The sequence below is a fragment of the Artemia franciscana genome, chromosome 4 (genome assembly GCF_032884065.1).
Source record: "Artemia franciscana chromosome 4, ASM3288406v1, whole genome shotgun sequence".
Taxonomy (NCBI): Eukaryota; Metazoa; Arthropoda; class Branchiopoda; order Anostraca; family Artemiidae; genus Artemia; species Artemia franciscana.
Window position 1 is genome coordinate 15,309,844 of NC_088866.1, and position 25,354 is coordinate 15,335,197.

Below are 25,354 nucleotides of genomic sequence, written 5' to 3' on the forward strand. Positions count from 1 at the left end.
AAATACTCAGATAACTCAACCCCTAACCCTGCCTTTCCAAGTTCTAAATGTCTAAAATGAAAACCCTTACCAGGAAACACTGAAACCCATCAACTGTCGCATTTCTCAAGTCGTTTCTAAGCTCTAGTTACTAACGAAGAAATTTTTATCATTTCTCCTTTGAAGACCGAAAGAAGAATCGGGAAACTAAGAAAAACAAGTGAAGGTTTTGTTTAATGTTGAATCAAAGGATGTTAAGCTATTATCAGGATTTAATATTTTTGTTACTATTTCTATATGTTGCTTTAATTGTTCTCCAAAGTTTTAATGTGTTCGACCTTAATGATTCGCGCAACTGCACGGTGTTTGGTATACCCCTCTTTAATGAGTAACTGTTGTTTTATCCTACCAGAATTAAGAAAACTCATAACAGTTAAGTTGCTTTAAAAAATAACTGATAAATTGTTTTTAAACTTTTTTTTTTCAGTTTTGAAGTCTTTTTGGAATGGAAAGAAGGTAAATCATGTTTGTGGGTTTAATTTGAGTCTTCTATAGATATGAGATTTAGGGCTTAGAGAGAATGTCAATTTAGCCTTTAAGCTATTAGGGTATTAACCCACATTCGAATAATCAAATAAGCGGTTTTTTAAAATAATTTTTTTTTATCTCTTTCTCTGTCTCCCTCTGCGCCTTTCTCTCCTGTGCATTGTCAATTCCGTTGTACAATCAAACAGTTTGTGGTAACGAACTATAAGTAAGGAGCGAAACGGCTCAATAGTAACCGAAACTAAAAAAAAACGGAATTTTTATACCAATAGATACATCAGAAAAATCGAATTTTCATGCTAATTTAGAATTTATAAGTTTCATTAAGTTTAGTTTACCAATCAAAAGTTACAAGCCTGCGAATATTTACCTTAAATTCGAAAAAAGGGGAAAACACCCCCTAAAAGCTATAAAATCTTAATGAAAATCACGCCATCAGATTCAGCGTAACAGAGAACCACATTTAAGCTCCTATCTGCAAACATGTAGAATTTTGTGTTTTTTTTCTGGGGTGATCTTATCGACCCGGTGGTCATAGAATATCGCGAGAGGGCTCATTCGAACGGAAAATAAAAGTTCTAATGCCCTTTTTGATTGAACGACAAAATTGGATGGCAACTAGGCCCCCTCCCACGCTCATTTTCTTCCCAAAGTCACCCGATATAAATTTCGAGATAACCGTTTTTTTTCAGTATAGTTGAAACGTCTAATAACTATGTCTTTCAGGATGACTTAATCCCCCACAGTCCCCGGGGGAAGGGCTGTAAGTTATGGACTTTGCCCATTGTTTACGTATAGTATTGGTTATTGTGAAGTATACAGACGTCTTCAGAGGCTGATTTTTTTTTTCTTTTGGAGGGGGGAGAAGGTTACGCGAGGGGATATTTCTATGGAGGGATTTTTCATGTGGGAAGGGAATTTTCTATGAAGGGGGGCGGCAGATTTCCCAGTATTATTTTAACAGGAAGCAATTATTTTAACAAGTTTTTTTCAACAGGAAGTAAGGAGCAACATTAAAACTTAAAAACGAACAGAAATTATTACGTGTATTAGGGGGTTCGCCTCATTGTCAATGTCTCGCTTTTGACGCGAAAGTTTTTTTAATACTTTCAAAAGAGCTATTTATTCTAATTAAACGCTTTGTGATTCAGGAGTCTTTCTTATAGAATTGGAAAGAATTCGAACTTTAGCATAAAGAGTGAGGCAGGTAGGACATTAGTGTCTCCATGGGCACCATCATCAATAATTGATAAGTCAAATTCGCAAATAAAAATTTTCAAGATTTTTACGCTGATATTCTTGCATACTAGTTGTCCTCTTGGCTGAATCTTTCTGCACCCTCTTGTACTCATTCAGGTCAAACTATAGTCGCACTTTTGAATACTTAAACCCTAGTACTACCAACCTCAAGCCATAATCACTTTTTATGTGTTTTCTTGCCAGACAATGGTGTGTTTGGTAATAAATTATATTAGGTATGTATTATAGGGTATTCTAGCTATATATTATAAATAAATAAATTATATTACAGGTATTTTACCATAAAATCCCATTTACTAGCGAAGAATAATTTCGTTAGAAGCCTCATGCCTGGGGATACAAAAACAAGCGAAACTATTCTGGCTTTAGGTGTACAGGAAAAACAACTAAAAACATAGAATAGATTGGATTGCTGTGATCTGGATAAATACAAAAAAAAAAAACAGTTAAAAAAACTTAAGCTTTTTGTTATTTTCTGTTCTTTTTAAGTTTTAACGTTGCTCCTTACCTTCAGTCGAAAAAAACTTGGTTTTGTATTTAGTCTTTGATACAAAGCTATGTTTGTTATATCATTGTTTATTACTATTGGATATGCATATAATGTAGCGTAAGATTCACGAAAGAAAGCCCAACACTAACATTAAGCACTACTTGATCTGTCTTTCGCTTATTAAAATGTTTAAAAGCAATCGAAGATTATTATAATAGTCACCCTTGAAATAAAACTAGAACTCTGATGACACGGAACGCTGATCGGATTACGTTTAAACTTGCATAAGAAGTCGATCTTAAAATATTGAACTTGTTGTTGACGGTATTTTTTTATTATTAATATTGGTTGTTGTCTGATATTACCCCTCCTTTTTTGTTAGTGAGCTATTAATTTTGTGTTTCTTATCTGTGATGAAAATTTTAGGCGCTATTTGGATAGGTGTTTGTCAGCCTGTACTGATGATTACCAAAGAAAAGAAGTGAAGTCATTCATTAGGAGAAAACTAACAGAAGAAAAACGTATTTTGCAAGACATAGACTGGGATAAGGAGCCTCTTCCAGTGTAAGTTCCATGTTGTTCTTTCTGTTTTGATCTCTTTTTTCTTCTCTTTGTGTTAACCTTTAAGTATTTGGTATTTGCCTTTCTTTTCTATCATACTGTTCTTATATCTTTGCCCCATATTTCTCAAGTTTTCAACTGTGTATAATTAATAGAAGCAAAAAATTGTCAGAAAGAAAGTAATTTTTTTGTCTACTGAATACTAGAAGTTGATTTAATCACTAGGTTTCAATTGTATGAACATTGTGTAAACCATTCATGTCTACACAAATTTCTTACATTAAGAATTCGTCAGAACTTGTAAAAAAAACTAAAAGAAGTTGAGATTTCTTCAAATTCTATAATTTCAAGTTTCGACATAGTGTCAATGTATACGAGTATTGATGTAAAAGCCGCGGAAATTCTTCTTGAGAGAAAGATACTAAGAAATTTGGACTTAATTGGTGGTGAAACAGTTTTGGAGGTCGGTGTAATTATGAGTTTAGTTAGGTTGTGCAATATGTTCTCTTATTTTTTTCAATTCAGAGGGGGTTTTTTCGAGCAAGTAAATGGTTTACCTATGGGGGCCCCTTTAAGTCCTTTATTAGCAAATTGTTTTGTAGAAAATATTGAAACAATAGCGTTAGATTCATATTTTTTAAAACATAAAATTTTGGGGGAGATATATGGATGACATAATTTCAGTATGGAATTATGGGGTGGAGGAATTAAAAAGTTTTTTAGAACATCTTAATTTTTGGGGAGGGGATTTAAAATTTACAATAGAATTAGAAGAGGATAATAAACTTCCTTTTCTGGATGTCCTTCTTTAAAAAAAAAATGAAAATAGTCTGGATTTTAAGATTTACAGAAAACCTACTAACAATAACAGATTTTTGTCATTTTTCTCCGGTCATGCCCGCCAAGTAAAAATTGGTTTAATCATATCTTTAACTGACCGCATTTTTAGAATTTGTTCTCCAAAATTCATTGAGGAGGAATTATTATTGCTAAAAGACATTTTAATAAGTAACCATTATCCGGGTTGGTTAGTTGACCAGACTTTTTCGAAAAGAAGGAAAAAATTTCTAGAATGTTCTGACGATATTCTGGAAACAACAGAAAAGAAAGATATTTTTTGTTCTCTACCATATGTTCCAGGTTTGAGTGAAAAACTTAAAAGATTTTTACAAAATAATGGTTTAAAGGTAGCTTTAAGAGGTAGTAATACTTTGGCAAGTTTTTTAAATTCTGGAAAGGATCGGACTTCCGTAGAGCAACAAAGTGGGGTTTATAAAATTCCATGTACTTGTGGAAGCTCTTATGTGGGACGTACTAACCAGAATTTAAGAACGAGATTGCTACAACATCATAATTCCATTTCATCGTCTTTAAAGCAAAATACCAAACCTGAAGATTTCACGTCGGCCCTCGCGGAGCATATCTTTAATTTTCCAAATCATTTTATTTTGTTTGAAAATGTTTCTTTGATTTCTAGGGACCAAGGTTTAAAGCAAACTTTCAGGGAAACAATCGAAATTAAAAAAATTCTATTCAAGAATAATTCCATAAACAGAGATACAGGTGAATTTGGATTGAACTCAATTTATGATAATTTACTGAGGTCAAATAAAGTAAATATCACTTCACCTAAGAGCTATGACCTCTGTCCACGTAATACGTCAGTTAAATCTAATGAACCGGAACCGAAAAGGTCAAGGAGATTTGCCTCGGTTGTTGCATTGAAAAAAATAAGAGCAATAAACTATATGTAAGTAGTTTATTAGGTATAAATTCTGTTTATTTTTATTCATGTCTTTTAGTTTTACTGCTGATGATGAACACTGTATATGTGTTCGAAATATCCAGTTAAATAATTTTATATTTCACTGTCAATAAAAAGGTATCATCCCTATTTTGAACTGTTTTACTTTTGCACCTTATTTTTGCTCTTCTCTACAATTAATAAAATACGAAATACGCACTTTCATTTTGAAAATGACAAGATCAGAAAAGATTAGAGGTAGTACATCTAAAAACTTTGGAACCAATCTAGACATAACATCTAGCTTACTACGAAAGCAAAAAAAAAGTCAAACAAAAGCAGTACCTCCAGCCTTGCTTCAAGTAATACTTTTGTTACTTCAAGGCTTTATGCTACTCCCTCCTGCTAGATTGCTGGTTATCTGTTCAAACCCTACGATCCCAAAAGAAGTTATTAATAACTTATCTGCCCACTCCCTTTTAAGGCTGGAACTTCTGATAATGTATTATCGTAGTAACATGTAGAGCCGCAAGGGATCCTAAAATTGTATTTCAAAGTTTCTTAGTTAGATCTTACAAAACTTACGGCAGCCATATTTACCTATTGATATCCTATCACATATATGAAAAAGTCTTTGGTTTTTTCTTAGCAGTCATCTGAAAAAAGCAGATATATTATTGATACTCAGGCTAAAATGTGACTTACTCGATTGATGAAAAGGGAAAGGGTAAGTTAAAAACCCTCTAGTCAAGGGTCTTCGACCATAGTTATCCCTATGATATGCATGTTTCGATCCGCCGCCATTTTTAAGGTTAAATTAGAGATGACCGGGGAAAATGCAATTTTTATAAAAAAAAACAACGAAATTTAATTTAACGCTATCAAAAGGAATGTATAAAAAGCATGCATATACAATTATTAGCTTTCAAATAAGTACTTACACAGTTCGAGTAGAAAATTTTCAGACTAGAAAATTTTTATAATCATTGTTGGAAATGGTGATCATAATCTAAATCACAATTGGTTGAGTTTGAACAATCTTATCTTCTTCTACCAAGTGCAAAGCATTTGCTATTTCCCAATAAAACTTAAGAGTCTTATTTTTGCTATTCTCCACAATTTATAAAATACGAAAAACGCACTTTCATTTTGAAAATGACAAAATCAAAAAATTATTAGAGGTAGTTCATCTAAAACCTATGGAACCAGTCTAGCTATAACATGTAGCTTACTAAGAAAGCAAAAAAAGAAAAAAGAGCAGGTCTTGCGTATAGATGGCAGAAAGGCCTCTTAAAAGTAGTACCTCCAAAGTGATACTTTTGTTACTAAGGCTGGAACTCATAGTAGCGTATCATCCTAGTAACTTATGGAGCCATGGAGATTTCAATAAAATGGTGAAACTACTACCGAGTAATATTAATCTGATAACAAATGAATCTTTCCTAAAATTTTATTTAAAAGTTTCTTAGTTTTGGATCTTTACAAAACTTACGACAGCCATATTTACATATTGATATCCTATCACATGCATGAAAAATTCTTCGGCTTTTTCTTAGTGGCCACCAGAAAAAAGCTAATACATCATTGGCACCCATGTTAAAATGCGATTTACTCGACTGATGAGAAGGGAAAGGGTAAGTTAGAAACCCTCCAGTCAAGGGTCTTCGACCGTGATTATCCCTATGATATGCATGTTTTGATCCGCCTACATTTTTAAGGTTAAATAAGAGATAGCCCGGAAAATGCAGTGTTTATAAAAAAAAAGGTAAGTATTAGCTTTCAAAAAGTCCTTAAACGTTTCTCTTCAGTCTCCCATCGCCCCACTAGTGGCAGTGTAAAAAGAGGATACGTAAGTGCTGGCCAAGCTAAAATGTGATTTTCTTCATCTTTTAGAGAGAGGGCTCAAGTCGTTCAGTTAAGGGTTTGACTATTGTGAATTCAGTTATATATTTTTTGTTTTGATGTAAGACTTTTTTCGAGGTTTTTGAGCTCTAATACCCATTTGGATCGAAACACTCATAGATTTTGTTTTCGTCTGCTTTTTACTGTTAAGTTTACCTTCAATTATAGCTACCATTTCTGAATCAGTGTCGAATGACGGTTCATTTAAATTTAACTATTTTTAAGTGCGTTTTTAAATTTTTGGCTACTATGGGGTGTGGTTAGCCCTTTACTTGATTTCCGCTATCGTTGCAAACTTTATGCAGCTAATACAGTCAGCTTTTTATTTCCGAATAGAAAGTTTTCTGGCTAGAAAATTCTTAGAATCAGTTGTCGGAAAAGGTTGTCTTGTAGGTTTTTTAACTAAGTATGGCCAGTTGTTGGGTCTATGAAAAAAGTCGTTTGTTGCTTTGATGTAATATCTAATTTCATCATATGTGATTACTTCTGGTTATTGAGTTCATTTATGTTAAGATTTGAGTCAAAATAAGAACAATATTTGAGTTGGTAAACTAATTCTTAAGATGTAAACTAATAAAAGTCTTGTGGCCCGAAATATTTCATTAATCATTAGTATATAAAAATGCTGGTTCAAAAATACCAAGACAATTTTTTTTCAAGTATTGTAATTAATCATGAAATCAGAGGAAAATATACGTTATTATCTTCTCTGAGATACAGCTGTGTTTGACGGGTGCCTTTGAGAACTGGTTCCCATATATTTTTTCCTCTATAAATCGAAGCTAAAGTTTAATTACTTCGTTTTGTGCAAGGTCTATATCCCTTTCAGATTTTTTTTGTTTTTTTTCTTTTTAGTATAATTTTTTATACTATTTTTTATTTTTTGTTTGTTTTTTTTCTTTCACAATTTTTTGTTTTGTAGTATAATTTTAAATTATACTAAAAACGAGCAATAAATTATCTAGCACAAGAAGAAAGTGTTCTCTCTTAATCCCTACCCGTGCTGTCATGCCTGATACAACCGTGTTATTTGGCGGCAATGCTCAAATTTCATTTTAACAGTAAAGTTGTTTCCATTGCTTTGCACTGATCCGAACCCATTTTAGGAAGGGATGTGTTAAAGGGGCGTTATGATCCCAAAATGGCAGGATAGCCTTTGAATTCACTGGTAGAATTTTCGTATAGAAACGGAAACGTCTTCTGGATACTGCTCCCCCTCCATCCACTGGCTTTTTACACCACATGGTGTTTCTGGTGCGGGGCTTGTTGCGGGGTAACTCTAATCTTCACAAAAGTTGGGTGTCAAAAAAATAATGGTCGACTTGTTTCTTTTAGCATACAAGCCACATTCCCTCCCCCCCCCAAAAAAAAAAAAAGAGAAAAGAGAAAAAAGAGCACCGGAAAATTCTGGTGCATCTGAAGGTCCTTTTGACTGTTATAATTTCGATTAGTACTACCCAACCACAACAGAAAGAGATAGCAAGAGCTATAACTGATGTCCCTGATAATTTCCAAGCAAGTATTTTTCATCTCAAGGGACGCCTTATTATTTTGTAAATCTTGAATAATAAGCAGGATTTTTTCTCTTTGTATCAGCAAATTTTTCTCGTTTTAAGGCTATTTCAAGATTTGGGACAAAAGGCTCATGAAACAAGGATGACTTTTAAGCAACAGGGTTCTTTTAAACAGCAGGGTGTATTCAAACGATTAGCTAGAAGCTCGGCTCCTCTCAGCAAAAGATTTGGAGAAAGTCCAGATGCAATTTCAAAAAAAGAACGGTTTCGTCGCTCGATATCCAGAGATTCGTCTTTATCGGCAAGGTCAAGAAAATCATCTAGTTCTTCAAAATCTAGATCAAGGTCAAAATCCCGGGAAAGACGTAGAAGATCCCGATCAAGAAGGTAATAATTTTGATCAAGCGGCTTACTCCGCTTAAGCCTTTTTTCTTTGTTTTTCTTTTCCTTTTTTGCTTTACCTGTTCATAGCCTGAGAAAAGAAATTTTCATGAATTATCGATATTTGCGGGAATTTTGAATTTTTTGTGAGAAAATGTTTCAAAAAAGCTACGGTTAAATTCGTATTCTTATTTTAGCAAGTAAAATAACATAAAACTATAAGAAATCAAGTTTTTTGCTAGATTGTGTTTTACTTTTAGTACTCTTCTTTGATCCTTAATTTTTATGGCACTTTGTATCTACCAAGAGACATTTAGCGATCGCAAATTCTGTTGGTCTGTCTGTCCCGGTTTATCTAGTTTAGGCATTTCCAGATAAGCTAGGACGATGAATTTTGGCAGGCGTATCAGGGACCAAACCATATTAAATTAGAAATAGTCGTTTCTCTGATTTGACCATCTGGGGGGGGGAGGAGTGGGGGACGGTTAATTCGAAAAAATTAGAAAAGAAATGAGGTATTTTTAACTTACGAACGGGCGATCAGATCTTAATGGAATTTGATATTTGGAAGGATATCGTGTCTTAGAGTTCTTATTCAAAATTGGACCGGACCCGGTCACATTGGGGGAAGTTGGAGGGGGAAACCTAAAATCTTGGAAAAGGCTTAGAGTGGAGGGATCGAGATGAAACTTGGTTGGGAAAATAAGCAGAAGTCCTAGATACGTGACTGACATAACCGGAACGTATCCGCTCTCTTTGGGGGAGTTGGGGGGGGGGGTATTTCTGAAAAATTAGAAAAAATGAGGTATTTTTAACTTACGAAGGAGATCGGATTTAATGAAATTTCATATTAAGAAGGACAGGATGAAACTTGGTGGGAAGAATAAGCACAAGTACAAGATACGTGATTGACATGACCGGATCGGATCTACTCTCTTTGGGGGAGTTGGGGGTGGGGGTAATTCGGAAAAATTAGAAAAAATGAGGTATTTGTAACACATGAACGGGTTATCATATCTTAATGAAATTTAGAAGGATCTTGTGCTTCAAAGCTCTTATTCTAAATCCCAACCAGGTACGGTGACATTGGGGGGACCTGGAGGGAGAAATCTTAGAAAACGTGAAAATAGAGGTATCTTTATCTTACGAATGGGGGATCGGATCTTAATGAAACTTGATATATAGAAAGATCTCGTGTCTCAGATGCTTCATTTTCAATTCGTATCGGATCTGGTGACATATGGGGTTGGGGGGACTGAAATCTTGGAAAACGCTTAGAGGGGAGAGATCGGGATGAAACCTGACGGATCCGCTCCTTTAAGGGGAATCGGGGGGGGGGGGGTGGATTTCCAGTGCTTTGGCGAGTTCGGTGCTTCTGGACGTGCTAGGACGATGAAAATTGGTAGACGTCTCAGGGACCTGCACAAATTGACCTGATAACAGTCGTTTCCTCGATTCGACTATATGGGGGGCTCAATGGAGAGAAAAATTGAAAAAATGAGGTATTTATAACTTATGAAAGTGTGATGGGATCTTAATGAAATTTGATGTTTAGAAGGCCTCGTGTCTCAGAGCTCTTATTTTAAATCCCGGCCGTATCCGTTGATATTGGGGGAGTTGGAAGGGGAAATGGGAAATCTTGGAAAACGCTTAGAGTGGAGAGATCGGGATGAAACTTGGTGGGAAGAATTAGCACAAGTTCTAGATACGTGATTGACATAACCGGACTGAACCCACTCTCTTTAGGGGAGTTGGGGGGGGGATGTTAACTCGGAAAAATTAGAAATATTGAGGTGTTCTTAACTTAAGAACGCTTGACCTAATCTTAATGAAATTTGATATTTAGAAGCAATTTATATCTCAGAGCTCTTGTTTTAAATTCCGACCAGATCTGGTGATATTGAGGTGAATCGGAGGTGGAAACATGAAATCTTGGAATAACACTTAGAGTGGAGAGATCCGGATGAAAGTTGGTGGGTAGAATAAGCAAATGTCATACATACGTGATCGACGTAACCGGACTGGGTATGCTTTCCTTGGGGGAGTTAGGGGGAGAGTCCAGTGCTTTGGCGAGTTCGGTGCTTCTGGACGTGCTAGGACGATGAAAATTTTTAGGCGAGTCAAGATTCTGCACAAATTGACTTGATAAAGTCGTTTTCCGCGATTCGACTATCTGGGGGGCTGAAGGGAGAGGAAAAATTAGAAAAAAACGAGGTATTTTTAACTCTTTTTATTAATGGCATTACCTCAGTCTCCTTTCGTTCTTCTATCTTCTTCTTTTCTCCCCTTTTACTCTACTACTTCTACTACTACTAACAACTCACCGTAGCACCAAGCCGTCTGAGGCCAACACAGCTACACACGCTCCTCTTCCGTCCCAATCTATTCAAAGCCTCCCCTTTTACACCCTTCCTGGAAGTTCCCATTTCCTTTAAATCTTTTTTATCCTTTAAGTCCCTTTTTATGACGTTCTCCCATCCCAGACGAGGGCGACCTACTTTCCGTTTAGCCCTAAACGTTTGGCCGAAAAGGACTATCTTCGGCAATCTGTCATCCTTCTTCCGCCCAACATGCCCTCGCCATCTTAACCTTTCTTTCATTATAGCGCTAAAAAGCGGGAATGAACCACATTTTTTGTTAAGCTAACTGTTTGAAATACGGTCAGTCAGCCGGGTACCCAGAACAATCCGTAGGCAATTTCTCTGTAAAACATATATTAAATTTTCATCCTCTTTTTCGAGCACCGATGCTTCAGAGCCATATTTGACCCCTTGTCACTGTAGCTTCGAATATTCTAATATTGGTTTTAAGATTTCTCTTCCCATTCTTCCCAACTTTTTTTAACTGTGAAAAAACACCTTGAGCCTTGGCTATTCTACTTTTAACATCTTCACTGCTCCCGCCGTCTTTACTAATAATACTAGCAAGGTAAGTGAAGCTGCCCACCTGATCAGTCTTTTCGTTATCCAACGTCATCTTTTCACCTTCACTTAATCCTAGCCTTAGTGACTTAGTCTTTTTAACATTGATTTTTAAACCTATTCTAGCACCCAGAACTTGCAAAAACCTCTAAAAGTTCATTCATTTTGATTACACTTTCATCTATGATGCTTAAATCAAAAGCATAATCTAAATCCAGGAGAGTTTATCCTGCCCGTTGGATTCCGTTGAAATTGCCTTTCCTGTGCTCCTTAACACGTCCATCTAAAAGGGGGATAGAACAAAACCCTACATAACTCTTGATTTAATGCGAAACTAGCTATTAACTTCATTTCTTATCTTCACCGGAGCAGTGTTACTCTCGTACATAGCAATACAAGGATGATACCTTTGCTAAAGCTCTTCTATCAACAGAACCGAACGCTTGCTCAAAATATACAAAACTGAGGACCAAAGGTGTTTGACAACGCATATTAGGCCACGATAGACAACGCAGGTTAGGCCAGATTAATGCCTCCATAATTACCATACTCACTCTTATCACATTTCTTATACAGTGGTCTAATGAAGGTTTTCCTAAAATCATTAGGTAGCCTACTTCCCCTTTTTTAAAAATCATATTCGTAATCTTCAGTAAGGTATTTCTAACCTCAGAGTCATCATATTCAAGAAACTCATTTACCGCACTATCAGCACTCACTTTTTTTCAATTCACAAAGAATTGGGGGTTGGTGATAAAATTTGTTTCCCAAAATCTGGGACCGGTCAAATTTAGTCTTTTTTTTTTTTTTTTTTTTTTTTTTTTTTTTTTTTTTTTTTTTTTTTTTTTTTTTTTTTTTTTGCCAAACAAAAACACTAAAAAGAGGCATTTTCCATGTCCGGGGGGAGGGCTACTTAGTAAAAAGTTACTCTTTCTTTTTTTACCTTATTTTTTAATGCCAGTTGTTTGATGTTGTGGTTATTTCAATTGTTGAATGATGTGTTAAATAAGTAATTGGGCTTTCCCTTTGTGACACAGGTAATTCAGCCTTTTATGGTATGTGTTTTAAAATTTATTGTTTTTAATATTTATATTGTTATGAGTAATTGTAGCCTATTTACCTAGCGTATGAACAAACTATAGAAGTTTAATCAGTTTGAATTACTCTTATAAATTAGATCTAAGGCCTTTTTCCGCTGTCCAATTATCAGTTAGTAGTGTTTGCTAACAGTTTCCTGTTAGCTCGTGGAGGAAAATTAACGAAAATGATTAACTAACCATTTTCAGAAGCGTATTATTTGAGCAGGAAATTTAAAAAAGGATACACACATGAAAAAAAATCAGAATACCTAATCCCTGAAGATATTTTTTGGAAGCCACCAAAAGAATCTGCCTAACTGAAAGAATTATTGGCTGTCATGGATTCCCTATTAATGTATGTAGTGTAGAAACTTGCACATCCGCATTGCTTCATCTTCAGCCTTTGAAAATCCAGATTTAAATTCTGCAACAAGTTCATCAATCGTGATATGATTTATTAGAGAAATTTACTAACCAGTTTTTATTAGCTCATAAAAGCATAATTGTTATTAAAATTGTTAGGCCATAAGATTTGTTAGGACGGCAGAAAAATGGCTCTAAGGTATCAAAAACTTTGTATCCGCAAAATGTAAAACCAAAAATAATTTTAGTTTGTTAGAATTACTTTCAGATAGGCGAGATTACTTGTATCTTATGCTGCAATCAAGGCCGTATGCAGGGATGGGTTTGACCCCCCCCCCCCCCACCCGCAAAAAAAAGTTCGGCCGACTCGTAAAAACGTAACAAAAATGTAAACAGAGAAATTGTTGATGTGTTTCTAAAAAAATATCCCGGATATGCCCCTAGTTGCAATAAATGTATCACAAACTCTATGACTTGCACCGTGAAACATCGTGTTAGGATTACTGGTACTTGGTAAATCGAAAATGCACAATCAGCAGTGAACTGAAGTCATCTTTATTTTGATCGGTTGTTGAGGTTGCTCTACCCTGTTGTTGAGACTAGTTTATTTTTATATTCTTAGTTAATCGAATGGTTTCAACTAAGAGATCACTGGGTAAGTAACATGGCAGACTAGATCCGGGAAGTTTTAAGATTAGACTAAATGGATGATTTAAGACTCTTCGGAGTCTATCAGACGAAATCTGTGCTTTGAATTTTTTGACATTTAAGCCTTAAAGTGCTTGGTGAATATTGGATTTTTGTAGTAATCAAATAGGCCTATATCAAAATCTAAATTAGACTGCAGCCGAGGAATGATCTAAAGAAATAGTCCTTCTAAAACGTACTATATTCTTATTCAAGTTTGTCATATTTTTTGGTTAAGTATTTTGCGTATAACAAGGTCAGAATCATCTTTTAACATTTTCTTTCTATTTTTAGCCCTGTTCGTCTAGCATCTTTATCGAAAAAAAGACTAATGAAACAAAAGGTGAAAGCTCAGAAGCGAAGATATGCAGATCTGGATAAGTATGTTTTTTTTAATCCCTTTTATGAACTTCAGAAGAAAAAAAAGGATTGTCTGAGTTCTAAGAAAAGGTTTATCTTTTTAAAATATGTTCCAAGTTGATCATGAAGAGAGCTTCTGTGTAAGCCAGAAAGAGTTTAAAAACAGATAACAACTAACCATACTGCACGTGGCCTGTGCCTCGTATTCTTGCACGTGGTATTGGCGTAGGTTGTGTAATTCTGAGAGCTTGTATTCTCAAAAAATTCTGGCGTGGATGGATAGAATTATTACATGGAGGAGAATTTGCCGCTACAAGTCATTATTTCTGGAAAAATCTAACTCTAACGTTGGGATTGTATTTATCTCATTTTTTCCATGAAAACCAACCTTTTCTCAATAGACTTCGGGGAAATTTTAAATTTAGTCGTAAAACAGGTCTTACAACACATTCGTTGAAAAATATTTTTTGTTTCAAAATGCATACTTCGTCGAAATTGCATATTTTTGTAAATAGCGACGACGACGCTACTTCCTTTCTATCATAAACAACAAGTAGAACGATAGGGATTTTTTTTTTCTCTCTCTCTCTCTCTCTCTCTCTCTCTATATATATATATATATATATATATATATATATATATATATATATATATATATATATATATATATATATATATATATATATATATATATATATATATATATATATAAGACAGTGGAATGAAACTTTAAATGAATATTTCGACCTATATCCAAGGGCCTTTCTCAGCAAATAAATGAAAAAAAAATGAATATAAAAGAACTCCCATAAAAAAATATTACCTTTAAAACTAATATATTTTCAAAACAGTCCTACCATCATTACTTGAGGGAAGTCCAACCAGTACTGGTTCATCAAACGTAGTGAAAAAAGACAATTCATTCAAGTGGAATAAAAACATTTACAAACAAGCTCTTAAAGTTTTTTTTTTTTTCTAAGGACGGCCCTTTGATATAGGATCAAAATATTCATTTGAAGTTGCATTCCGCCGTCTTATGAAAAAGAAAATTCCCTATTGTTCTACTTGTTGTTTATGCATACTTTCCACATATTGATATTTCTGAATAAAAAGAATTTCCTGTATACTTTGCTTACTAAATTAAAACGGAGAACCTCTCTTGTTAACATTGATAAAAGATTTCCCCTGTATCTAATAAAAGCAATATCTTTCAAAGACGGAAATATTCGCAATCTTCTTTACTGATCGTTTAGTTTAGTCTTCCGGGAGGGCTATATAGTTATCTCGACCGTTAGTAGCGTCTATGTGTGTATAAATATACATATATCCTCTTCTCTGTATGTGTAAAGTTGAGTATGTATATCTGTGTATGTATGTTTGATGTAATCCTATACTAATAGATCGTCATGAATCAAAACCATAAGAAACTGAACTGATAACCCTTTTTGTATGCAAAGTAGAAAGGGAAAATCCGTGAAATTTATAATAAAAATAATATAAGCCATCTATGATGTATGAGGAGCCTCATTCGCAAGGGCCAACAACCCAATCTGTCTAATATCTTGTCTGCGTGAAATAGACAATATGAATAAAATGTAGATAATATGGTACCTTGAAATTACAATAAAAAGAAACGTAACAATAAATTGAAAATTTCAACATTTAAAATAAAGTTAGCTTTTTCCTAGGAGGGAAAAGCTAAAAATTATACATTATGTTGAAACGATGGTAACTTATCCAGTAGACATCAAACAGTTCGTGATAACGAACTGTAAGTAAGGAGCGACTCGGCTCAATAGTAACCAAACTCTAAAACGGAATTTTGATACCAATAGATACATCAAAAGAATCAGATTTTTATGCTGATTTCAAATATATAAGTTTCATCAAGTTTGCTTTTACCCATCAAAAGTTATGTGCCTAAGAAAATTTGTCTTATTTTCGGGAAAAGGGGAAAATACCCTAAAAGTCATAGAACCTCAATGAAATCACACCATCAGATTCAGTGTTTGAGAGAACCTAACTGTAGAGGTAAAAAACGGAATTTTTATACCAATAGATACATTAAAAGAATCGACTTTTTATGCTCATTTCAACTATACAAGTTTCATTAAATTTAGTTTTACCCATCATAAGGTACAAGCCTGAAAATATTTTCCTTAATTTTGAAAAAAGGAAACACCCCCTAAAAGTCATAAGGTCATAATGAAAATCACACCGTCAGATTCAGCGTATCAGAGAACCATGTTTCTAGCTCCTATCTGCAAAAATGTGGAATTTTGTATTTTTTGACAGAAGAAAGATCACGGGTGCGTGTTTTTTTTTTCATAGGGGTGATCGTAACGACCCAGTGGTCCTGTAATATTGCGAAGGACTCATTCGAACGGAAATTAAAAGTTCTAATGCCGTTTTTAGTGACCAAAAAATAGAGAGGAACTAGGCCCCCTCCCACGCTCATTTTTTCCCAAATTCACCCGATCAAAATTTTAGATTGCCATTTTGTTCAGCATGGTCGAAAATTAACATGAGTAGGGCTAATAACTCCCATGCCTTCTCAAGACTACTATTTGCGCTTTACTGAAAACAAAATACGTTTGAAATGTTTTCACTCTTCTTACTTTCATAAATAAAAAATTGTCAAATCTTTTAAAGAATGAATATCAGTATATGTCAATTTAAACTGACAATCCATGGTCATTTGTTTTTGTTGTTGTTTTGTTTGTTTTTTTCAACAAATTGTGTTCTGGTCTTCAGAAGGCCTTCAGAATCATCAGCCCAGTTAATGTTAATTTTCCCTCGTTTTGAGTTTGACACGGCTAATTATTGTATTTCTATTCCTTTTCAGTTTCATTTATTTATTGATAGTAATTTGTGGTAGTTTTACGCTTGGAAGCTTATTTGACTTTATTTTTGCTCGTGCTTGACTTAATGGAGCTCTTTACTTTTCTTTGAAAAAGGTTGTTTTGGGGAAAACGTTTTATAAATTAGTTCTCTATGTCTCATCTTTGTAAGAAGTACAGGAAGAGCCAGGGATAATATTCGAAGTCCTGCTTAGATGTAATCACTTTAAGTATCTGATCTTTGGTGGGGTATAGCGTGTTCAAGGTAGTTCGAGTTAAAGGGAGCTCCAAAAATAAGAACAAAAAGTAGTTCTGAAACTAGTTGTCGGAACACCAATGATTGATATTCTAAACCGTATTCTTTCTTATTTAATTCGATTATTGTTTTCTTTAAATAATTAGTATTTTTCTCTTTAGAATTGAAGACAGTACTGATGCAAGATGTCTACTGGCAATGCGAGCTAAAAAGTATGGATCAGTAAACACCCCTCCTATGGCAAAACGCATAAAAATTGACTTGGATTTGGAGCCTAAAGCACTTGATCTCAACTCACTGCATATTGTTGGAACATCAAATGATATAGAAAAGCCTTTCTTTAGGCTTACAACTGTAAGTTTTTGTTGTTGTCTTTGCCAAAAAAGGCTGTTACAAATGTGGGTTATTTAATTGAATTAAAATATGTTGTTAGGTTTCATGAGGTCCCACATGGGGACACACATTTAACCTTGGGTATTTGTAATTTGTCGCCTAAAAATTGTCTTCATAAGTCCACAGATACTGGGAAAATAATCCTCCAGGTCCACGTTACTCACGTCGCTGTCATCTAGCAAACCGATTGCCTGGTCCAAAGTGACTGAAAAGAGGAATTAATATTTTTAGAAGCCATGGAGATCAAAAACATGAAAAAGTCAGCTAAACGAAAGGACGTAAGAGTGTTCTCAATGTTAAATTCAAAGAAAGCCAAATTATTTCATAATATTCCTTCTAGACATTATTTTCATTCTGAGCCAAAATAAGAAAATGGTCATTAGTGATTAAATTCATGATTTTCCTCACCCAGGATTATTCTGGATGAACGAAACTGCATAGAGCAGCATCTTTATATTTCGAAACCACGTGTCTTCACTTTCAAATTTAGCGGGCGATCCGTCAAACTATCTGAAGCAGTGAAGACGACATCTCCTGATCCGGAATCGGGCTCTGGAGTCTGTCTATGGAGACAGATTTATACAGTTGCCTGCTGCTCTTACTCCTGTTGCACCTTTTCGGAAAGCTCGCGAGAGACTTACTCCACGCAACTCGCGCGGTATGAAAAAAATATAGTAAGGAGAAGGAACAGTTCAATGGATATCGAGATGAAAATTGCACTTGCCATCAATTGAGTGTCAAAGGCTTTATTAGTTTTTTTAGGTAGCGTTGTTTCTCCTCGTTGCATAGTACTTCTGGTTTATGAACTTTATGATAAGCATAAGGCCTTTAACATTCCTACGATGCAAATGGCGCTGATTCACCGTATAAGATGGGCTTTATGGCAAACTGTCGCCTGTGTTTCTTCTCTATACCGAACAGGGCGTGTTTTGGCTTGTTTTTGGAACTGCCTGGTGTTTTTTCACACTAATCATCTGACAACATTGCCAAATAGTTTATATCCATTTCCTTGTGTTAGCTGTACTAATAGGCAGTTGAGACCCAATGTCCAATTCATTAAACATGGACGCAAACTTCATCTAGAAGGCAGGTCAATTGATCAGTTCGAGTTTTTAAAATACATAAATGTAAAAAAAAAACTTATTTTAGATTACTTGATTTATTTCGCATTTCTGTGTTTATTCTTTAAATTTATTTGTATTTATCTTACCTTTGACATTTTTTCTGCTTCTTAAAACTTTTTCCAATACTAGTATCTCGTAACTTAGCCATTGTTAATACCTACTAAAAAAATAAAATAATAATAATAACAGGTGGCATTCTAGTTGCAGCAAAGGATTAGACAAGATAAGTTCATAATGTGTTCAACGGATTGGACATTAGGTTCCAGGAGATTAAGCAGTACTGCTTTATACAAATCGCTGCATTCAATTTTGATGAACATAATTTCAGGACATGTAAGAATAATAATGACACGATTTCTATTCGCTCTTGTGCCAGATAAATTCTCTGGTACATCCCATTGCTTGTGCTAATATCTATAGCTACAGTAACTAGGGGAAATTCTTGATATGATTTGTCCATGAAAATAATTGTAAAAAAGAGCTTCTGCTTGGCGCCAGGGGGTTGGAAAAGAGTAAATATAAAGACTTGTGACTTCATCACACAAATGCAAAGCAGTTCAAATCTACATCTCTACTAAAATTAGTACATAACTGTTGCTACAAACATGTCCGACTCTTGAGGGGAATATCTTTCTGGGAGAGAACTCTTTGGTGAATCTCGGGGGACATCCTCCCTTCCTAATCAAATTGGATTGTCCATTTTTTGAAACTATAGAATTTGCTAGAAATTATTTGATTATGGCTCCTGAAGCATAACTGGGACACCCATGCCGGAGAATGATAAGTACTATTTGAGAAGGAAAGAGACTTCTCCGATACCTGCTGGTCAGAGCTTATCAGGATGTGCACATATTCCATCGGCTTCAAACTGTCCCAGGAAGGATTATGCAGGATACCATCGTAGGAGGATCCTGTTCAGGAAGGTAACTTGGAACGGATCAGTAGTTTAAATATGTGCCATAGCTTCTATAGTTTGATGCTGACTAGAAGCTTACAAAAGGATGGCTGGGATTTAACTAGGTAACAAAGAAATTACAGTCTCAATGTTACTAAAAAAAATCCTTATTCTGTTATTTTATTAACTAAGGTTTCATTTTTTATTCTTAGGCACCTGACCCATGTACAATAAGGCCTGAGCCCGTACTAAAATTGGCTTTGACAAATACGAAGCAAAAATGGGTAAAAAATCAGGACTATCTGTGGACATGTGATCAGCTCAAGTCTATTAGACAAGATATGACGGTAAGGAATGTGCACTTAGGTTAAAAAGCAATCCATTTTATAACATTTTAATTTATTGCTTAATTTTGAGATGCTAAAAAAGGTCACAGATTGGATCATAGTTACCACCTTTTTTTTCTAAGAAAAAAGATATACCCATCTTATTTTCAATCTCAAAACCGAATGTTTATTTTCTTCATTCCAAACTTAATCTCATATAATAGTAATTCTTATATTCCCCTTAAACCTTGTCTAAATTGTATCATCCCAAGCTGAGTACAGATAAGTCTAAATCGAAATTCTTAGTCTGTACAGTTTCATTCACAATAGTGGCGTGATTTCGTCAAAATCCTGGGGGGGAGGGATAAAGTTCGTTTTTCATTTTTCATTTTCTGTCAGTTCCTATCTGACTCCGGTAAGCTTCTGTACTTTGAGGTAATAGACCGTTTCACGAGTGAGATGAACTAACGTTTCATGCAAATATGTTTTTTGACGGTTTGTCTGCCTCTAGGCACATATTCGCCGTCTAAAGTCAAGCAAGCGTCAGGTTCTGATGGCCTGCAACTCAAACATCTTATCTACGGGACAACAAAATTGTTCGAACATCTTGGCATCTCATTTTAGGCCAGTATTGCACATCAGCATATACATGATATGCTATGTGAAGGTCTAGCAATATGTATTCATAAGAAAAATAAAGATCCGAATTTTTATGATCTATAACCGTTCGTTCAACGATTAGAAAGCTTCTTGTGAAACCTATTATTAAAGTGTCTGCGAAGCGTGATTATGGCGATTACCAATTTGAATTTTGTTTGAAAAGTTCGAAAAGACTAAGTGTGCAAGATGCCCGGGCAACTTTTCAAATGTCTTTGACTCCCTTCTTGACTCCCAAGCAATTGTGTACCTCTTTAGAAGCGAAGTTAATCCATTTGTGTGTACCTGCCTTTAGAAGTGATATCAGAAGGCCTTAATCGGATTGCGTTTGCTAAGTACTGTTAGTTGTCATATTCGAGTATGTTGAAAGGCTAAATAAAGTTTCTTTTCTAAATCCTGCTATATTTAGTAAGGTTATCAGGATTGTGACATATTAGAGCATATTGGATTGAACCGTATATCTATGCCATATCTAATATCTAAGTCATTTTTCCTATGTTGACAACATTCTCCTTTTAGCTATTAGTTTTTATGCACTCCTGGACGTTGTTGATGTTGTGTGCTCTGTATTGAATGAAATCGATCTCTCAGTTGTCACCTCCAAGCACCGATTTTTTTATTTTCTATCCGAATCAGAGACTGTCTCAACTGATGCAATCCAAGTTTTGGTCAGGTATTTAGGAAATTTAGGCCAACATTAATTAGATACACAAGAAAGCTTATGATTGATTCCTTGAAGGAAAACTAAGAAAATCCTATGGTTTTCACGCCAAGGTAAAGGGCCAATTTGATAAGAGGACCTTTTGTCGGCTATCCGATCGTTATTCTCTAGGTTCTGATTGCTATTCTTCGGGTTCTAGAAGTATTTTCTCAGTACCCCTGTTTGGCCTTGTAATAGCCTACATCACCCAACACTACGATGTTTTGGAAAATAAAAAAAAATAAAAAATGGATCAACTGTCTCGTCGGTTTACTGATCGGTGCCATATTATTGTCGATTTTCCACTGACGTATTTTTTACCAAATGTGTAGTGTAGGTAAGCTGTGAAGTTTCATAGTATTTGTCCCATTTTGGGTGAGTGCTTAAAAGTTGACGTTGTTAATAACTGTGCGTTATTTTGTCAGTGTCCTTTTCGTTTTTATTTTTCCTTTTTTTCATACTCTTCTTAGTGCGTTATGTACAGAAAGCAGCAATACATTATTCTTCGTTGTCATTATTTATAGAATTCCTAGAAATAGCGTTTTACGGAAAAAATAAGCTTCCTTGAGTGTTCAGAGTTCAGAGTTTTATTCACCAATAAATACGAAATGGAAATACAATACTCATATTCCCCCTCGAAAGGCTTCATGGTCAGGGATACAAGGGGGATACAAAAAAAAAATACAATTTAAGCAACGACCAAAAAAAGAGAACAATAGCCAAACAAAATATAAGATGGAAAAGAGAACATACCTGAGGCCTGGGAGAGAAGGCGCAGAGAAGACAACCATACACCATGAAGCAAACATTCAGGGGACATCAACTTCTCAGAGGAAAAGGAAAAAAAAATGCTATTCTGTTTGATTCTTTACGAAGTGATCCTTAAGAACCCTTTGAAAGTCCCAAACGAGTGGCACCTTTGTAATAAAGAAGGTAGTGAATTCCAGACCTGTTGACAAGCAATGAGGAGATTGAAATCTGATCGAATAGTAGGGGTAGGCGGAATGCAGATATTATGTGAAGAACGAAGACTATATGGAACTAAATCAGAAATAAACACAGGAGTTGGAAGATTGCCGTGAAGCTGTGAGAGTTTTAGAGAATTTGGATTGTATGCTACAGGATTGTATGTATAGGTATTGTGGCTGATGAAAGATTGAGAACCTTGTGAATTGGCCTTTTATTTTTTGCAGGTACTTGGAAATTCAAACGCTCCTAAAAGAGCATCTTTTTGTGTGGGTTTTGTGTTGTCAGTAAAGCACGTGTTTTTTCAGACTTCTGTAAATATATAGAAATATACGCCACTTTATCTGAGGAGGTTTTGTAGCTAGATGTTACCTGCGAATCAATAATTCTTGTTTATTTCAAGTTCCAACTTTGCGCTTCACTTGCATCATTTTTTTTGTGAAGTGGTTCTTAGATTAACATACAGGTTTTTTTTTATATTAATGTTGTTTTAATCAACCCGTTTTCCTTATTTAGGTTCAGGGAATAAGAAACAAGTTTACAGTGGATGTATATGAGACCCACGCCCTTATAGCATTGGAGAAGTTTGATCATGAAGAGTTTAACAGATGCCAATCTCAGCTCAAGATATTGTATAAAGAAGTCGGTGGAGAAAAAAAGAACGAATTTATTGCTTACCGACTTATTTACTATATTTTCACCAAAAATACTCGAGGTAAGGCTTTGAAAAGAAGATTATCCTGTTTTAATATCTCTAAAGAAGTTATCGTTAATCTTAGGGATCGTATTTGTCATCCAGGGTTGAGTGTTTGTTTGAGAACAGACTTCTGTGTGGAAGATTTCGTGGGGAAGTTATTCCTTAGGATAATTTTGTGAAACGCCACGAAGTGTAAATTCCCTCCTGTCTCTAGAATAAGGTTTTGACCAGTTCCATAGTTATTGGTTACATGAGCTTGTGTTGGGGCGTAATATAATTGGCTCTGTGGGCTTGTATTTATAAGCAATATAACTCATACCAAAGGCTTCAGTTAAGCCTCCGTACGTGCTTTTTATGCGGTAAGATAAAACTATTTTCTGAACAGATTTAACTTTTAAAATCACGTGTTCTTTGGTTAAGGGGGCAATCTGAATAAAAATAATTCATCACAAAACAAGATTCTTAGATGGGGGGGGGGACAACAGATGTTTTAGTGCACCTAGCAGCTGTTTTACTGCACTTGTTTGGATGTTCAGATGGCTTAAGAACAGGAGATAGGAAACATCGTAATAAGTGATAGAGCTATGTGACCCTCCTGTCTCTAGAATAAGGTTTTGACCAGTTCCATAGTTGTTGATTTCATGAGCTTGTGCTGAGGCATAATATAATTGGCTCTGTGAGCTTGTATTTATAAGCAATATAATTCATACTAAAGGCGTCAGTTATTGGCGTTTAAGTGTAGCAGGATAAAATCCCTCCCCTTTCTTTAATTTCTTTCAGGTTGATCAGTAGTTGATATTGTATTTAGTAGGATGAGTTAAATTAAAATTATGTCGAAAGAAAAGTCAGATTTTCAAAATTACATAAAAAAACGAGGTTGGGGTTATAGGGGAGAAGAGGGAGGGGGGTTATACGATTTTAGATGAAGAAATGTCAAAGAAAATCAAAATAAAGAAATTTTAGTCTCTAGAAGGACGAGACTCAAAATAAAATAAAAAATTGGAAAAAACTGAAAGTTTTAGGTATGATTAGTTTTTATACATAGAGACAGAAAAAGAAAGAATCAGCCTTTTTGAGTGGGCGGGGGTGGTTCCTCTTAAGTATGTCAGTGTTGTTAATATTATGAATCAAATAAAGATAAAATAAATATGAAAATCCTCGTTAGTAAACAAAAGATATTAGAGAGGGTGTGACCTCCGTACGAGCTTTTTATACAGTAAGACAAAACTTTGTTTTCTGAACAGATTTAAATTTAAAATCACGTGTTCTTTGGTTAAGGGGGCCGTCTGAATAAAAAAATTGAAACTCTTTCAGAAGTAAAACATTTTGCATGGATGTATTTATCCTTTTTTGCCGAAAAAAAAACGAGCAGAGTTATTGCTGTCAACTCGTTTTTTTATTTTGTGGAAATTTTAAACAGTTCCTGTTCTACTTCTTTGTTCAAATACTTTTCTTTCTAACCTGAACTCTTGAGATGGCCCTATTCGTCAATCCACATTTGTTGAATCTGATTTTCATAAGTTCTGAAAGGGCTTTAGAGCAGATATCCTAAATTCAATTTATGCTAGGGAAAAAAGGCCATAAAGTTGGAATACCTTGAAGGATGTTCTAACCCTAAAAGATCCAAAGGGCATTTGAAAGTTGGCACAGACTTGCAATTATGGATTCTGTGGGCCTATCTAATAAAACAAAAACTTTCCTTTCTTGTATTTTTAAACAGAATTTTGAACGTCCTGACGTCCGGGAGCTACAATATTTCTTTTATTATTAGGGATCTGTAAAGCAACTTTCTTTTTTTCAGATATGGTAACGGAACTATCGACGATACGGAAAGAAGAGCGGGAAGATCCTTTGGTTGACTTTGCCATAAAACTTAGAAGTGCATGGCAGATTGGTAATTTCGTTCAAATTTTCCGCCTCTATGAAGTTGCACCCAGGTTTTCGGGATATCTAATAGAGAAGTTCCTTCCTAGAGAAAGGAAGAGAGCTCTCAAAATGATAATCAAGGCGTATGCTTTCTTAATTTTTCTTTTCTTATTATTTTTAGACCAAATTACGTTGCGATTTATCATATCTTCCGCACAATAGAATCATTGGGGAGTCATTGGAATTCATTCCTTAGTAGAAAAATATTTCCCTTAGATTTACCAAAACTTTTCGTAAATAACCTGGTTGTTGCATACACACCAAGAATATGAAAAAATGGAAACAAGTTAAACCTTTTGGTCTTATCTTTTTGAAAAAATTCTGTTTCCTCCTTTTTTTTATTTGTTGTGGCTTAAAAATCTATAAATAAGGTGTTTCAAACAGTTCGTGGTAACGAACTGTAGTAAGGAGCGACCCGGCTCAATAGTAACCAAAACTCTAAAAAATGGAATTTTGATGCCAATAGTTACATCAAAAGAATCGCATTTTAATGGTGATTTTAAATATATAAGTTATATCAAGATTAGTCTTACCCGTCAAAAGTTACGAGCCTGAGAAAATTTGCCCCGTTTTAGAAAATAGGGGAAAACACCCCCTAAAAGTCATACGATCTTAACGAAAATCACACCATCAGATTCAGTGTATCAGAGAATATTATTGTAGAAGTTTCAAGCCCTTATCTACAAAAATGTGGAATTTCGCATTTTTTGCCAGAAGACAAATCACGGATCACGCGTGTTTATTTGTTTTTTTGTTCATTTTTTTCCCCCAGGGGTGATCGTATCGA

The 25,354-nt window shown here is 34.9% G+C and overlaps 1 protein-coding gene across 2 annotated transcripts in view; it reads left to right on the forward strand.

The window, feature by feature from the left end:
* The window catches only part of LOC136026041 (leukocyte receptor cluster member 8 homolog), a 49,701-nt gene that overhangs the window by 18,474 nt on the left and 5,873 nt on the right, over positions 1–25,354 (forward strand). For both annotated transcript variants that reach the window (XM_065702202.1, XM_065702203.1), the window contains exons 6-12: positions 2,702–2,839; positions 8,099–8,383; positions 13,722–13,808; positions 17,045–17,237; positions 19,508–19,642; positions 22,461–22,659; positions 24,443–24,650. In XM_065702202.1, coding sequence (XP_065558274.1) covers positions 2,702–2,839; positions 8,099–8,383; positions 13,722–13,808; positions 17,045–17,237; positions 19,508–19,642; positions 22,461–22,659; positions 24,443–24,650 — 1,245 coding nt within the window. The remainder of the gene's footprint in view (positions 1–2,701; positions 2,840–8,098; positions 8,384–13,721; positions 13,809–17,044; positions 17,238–19,507; positions 19,643–22,460; positions 22,660–24,442; positions 24,651–25,354) is intronic.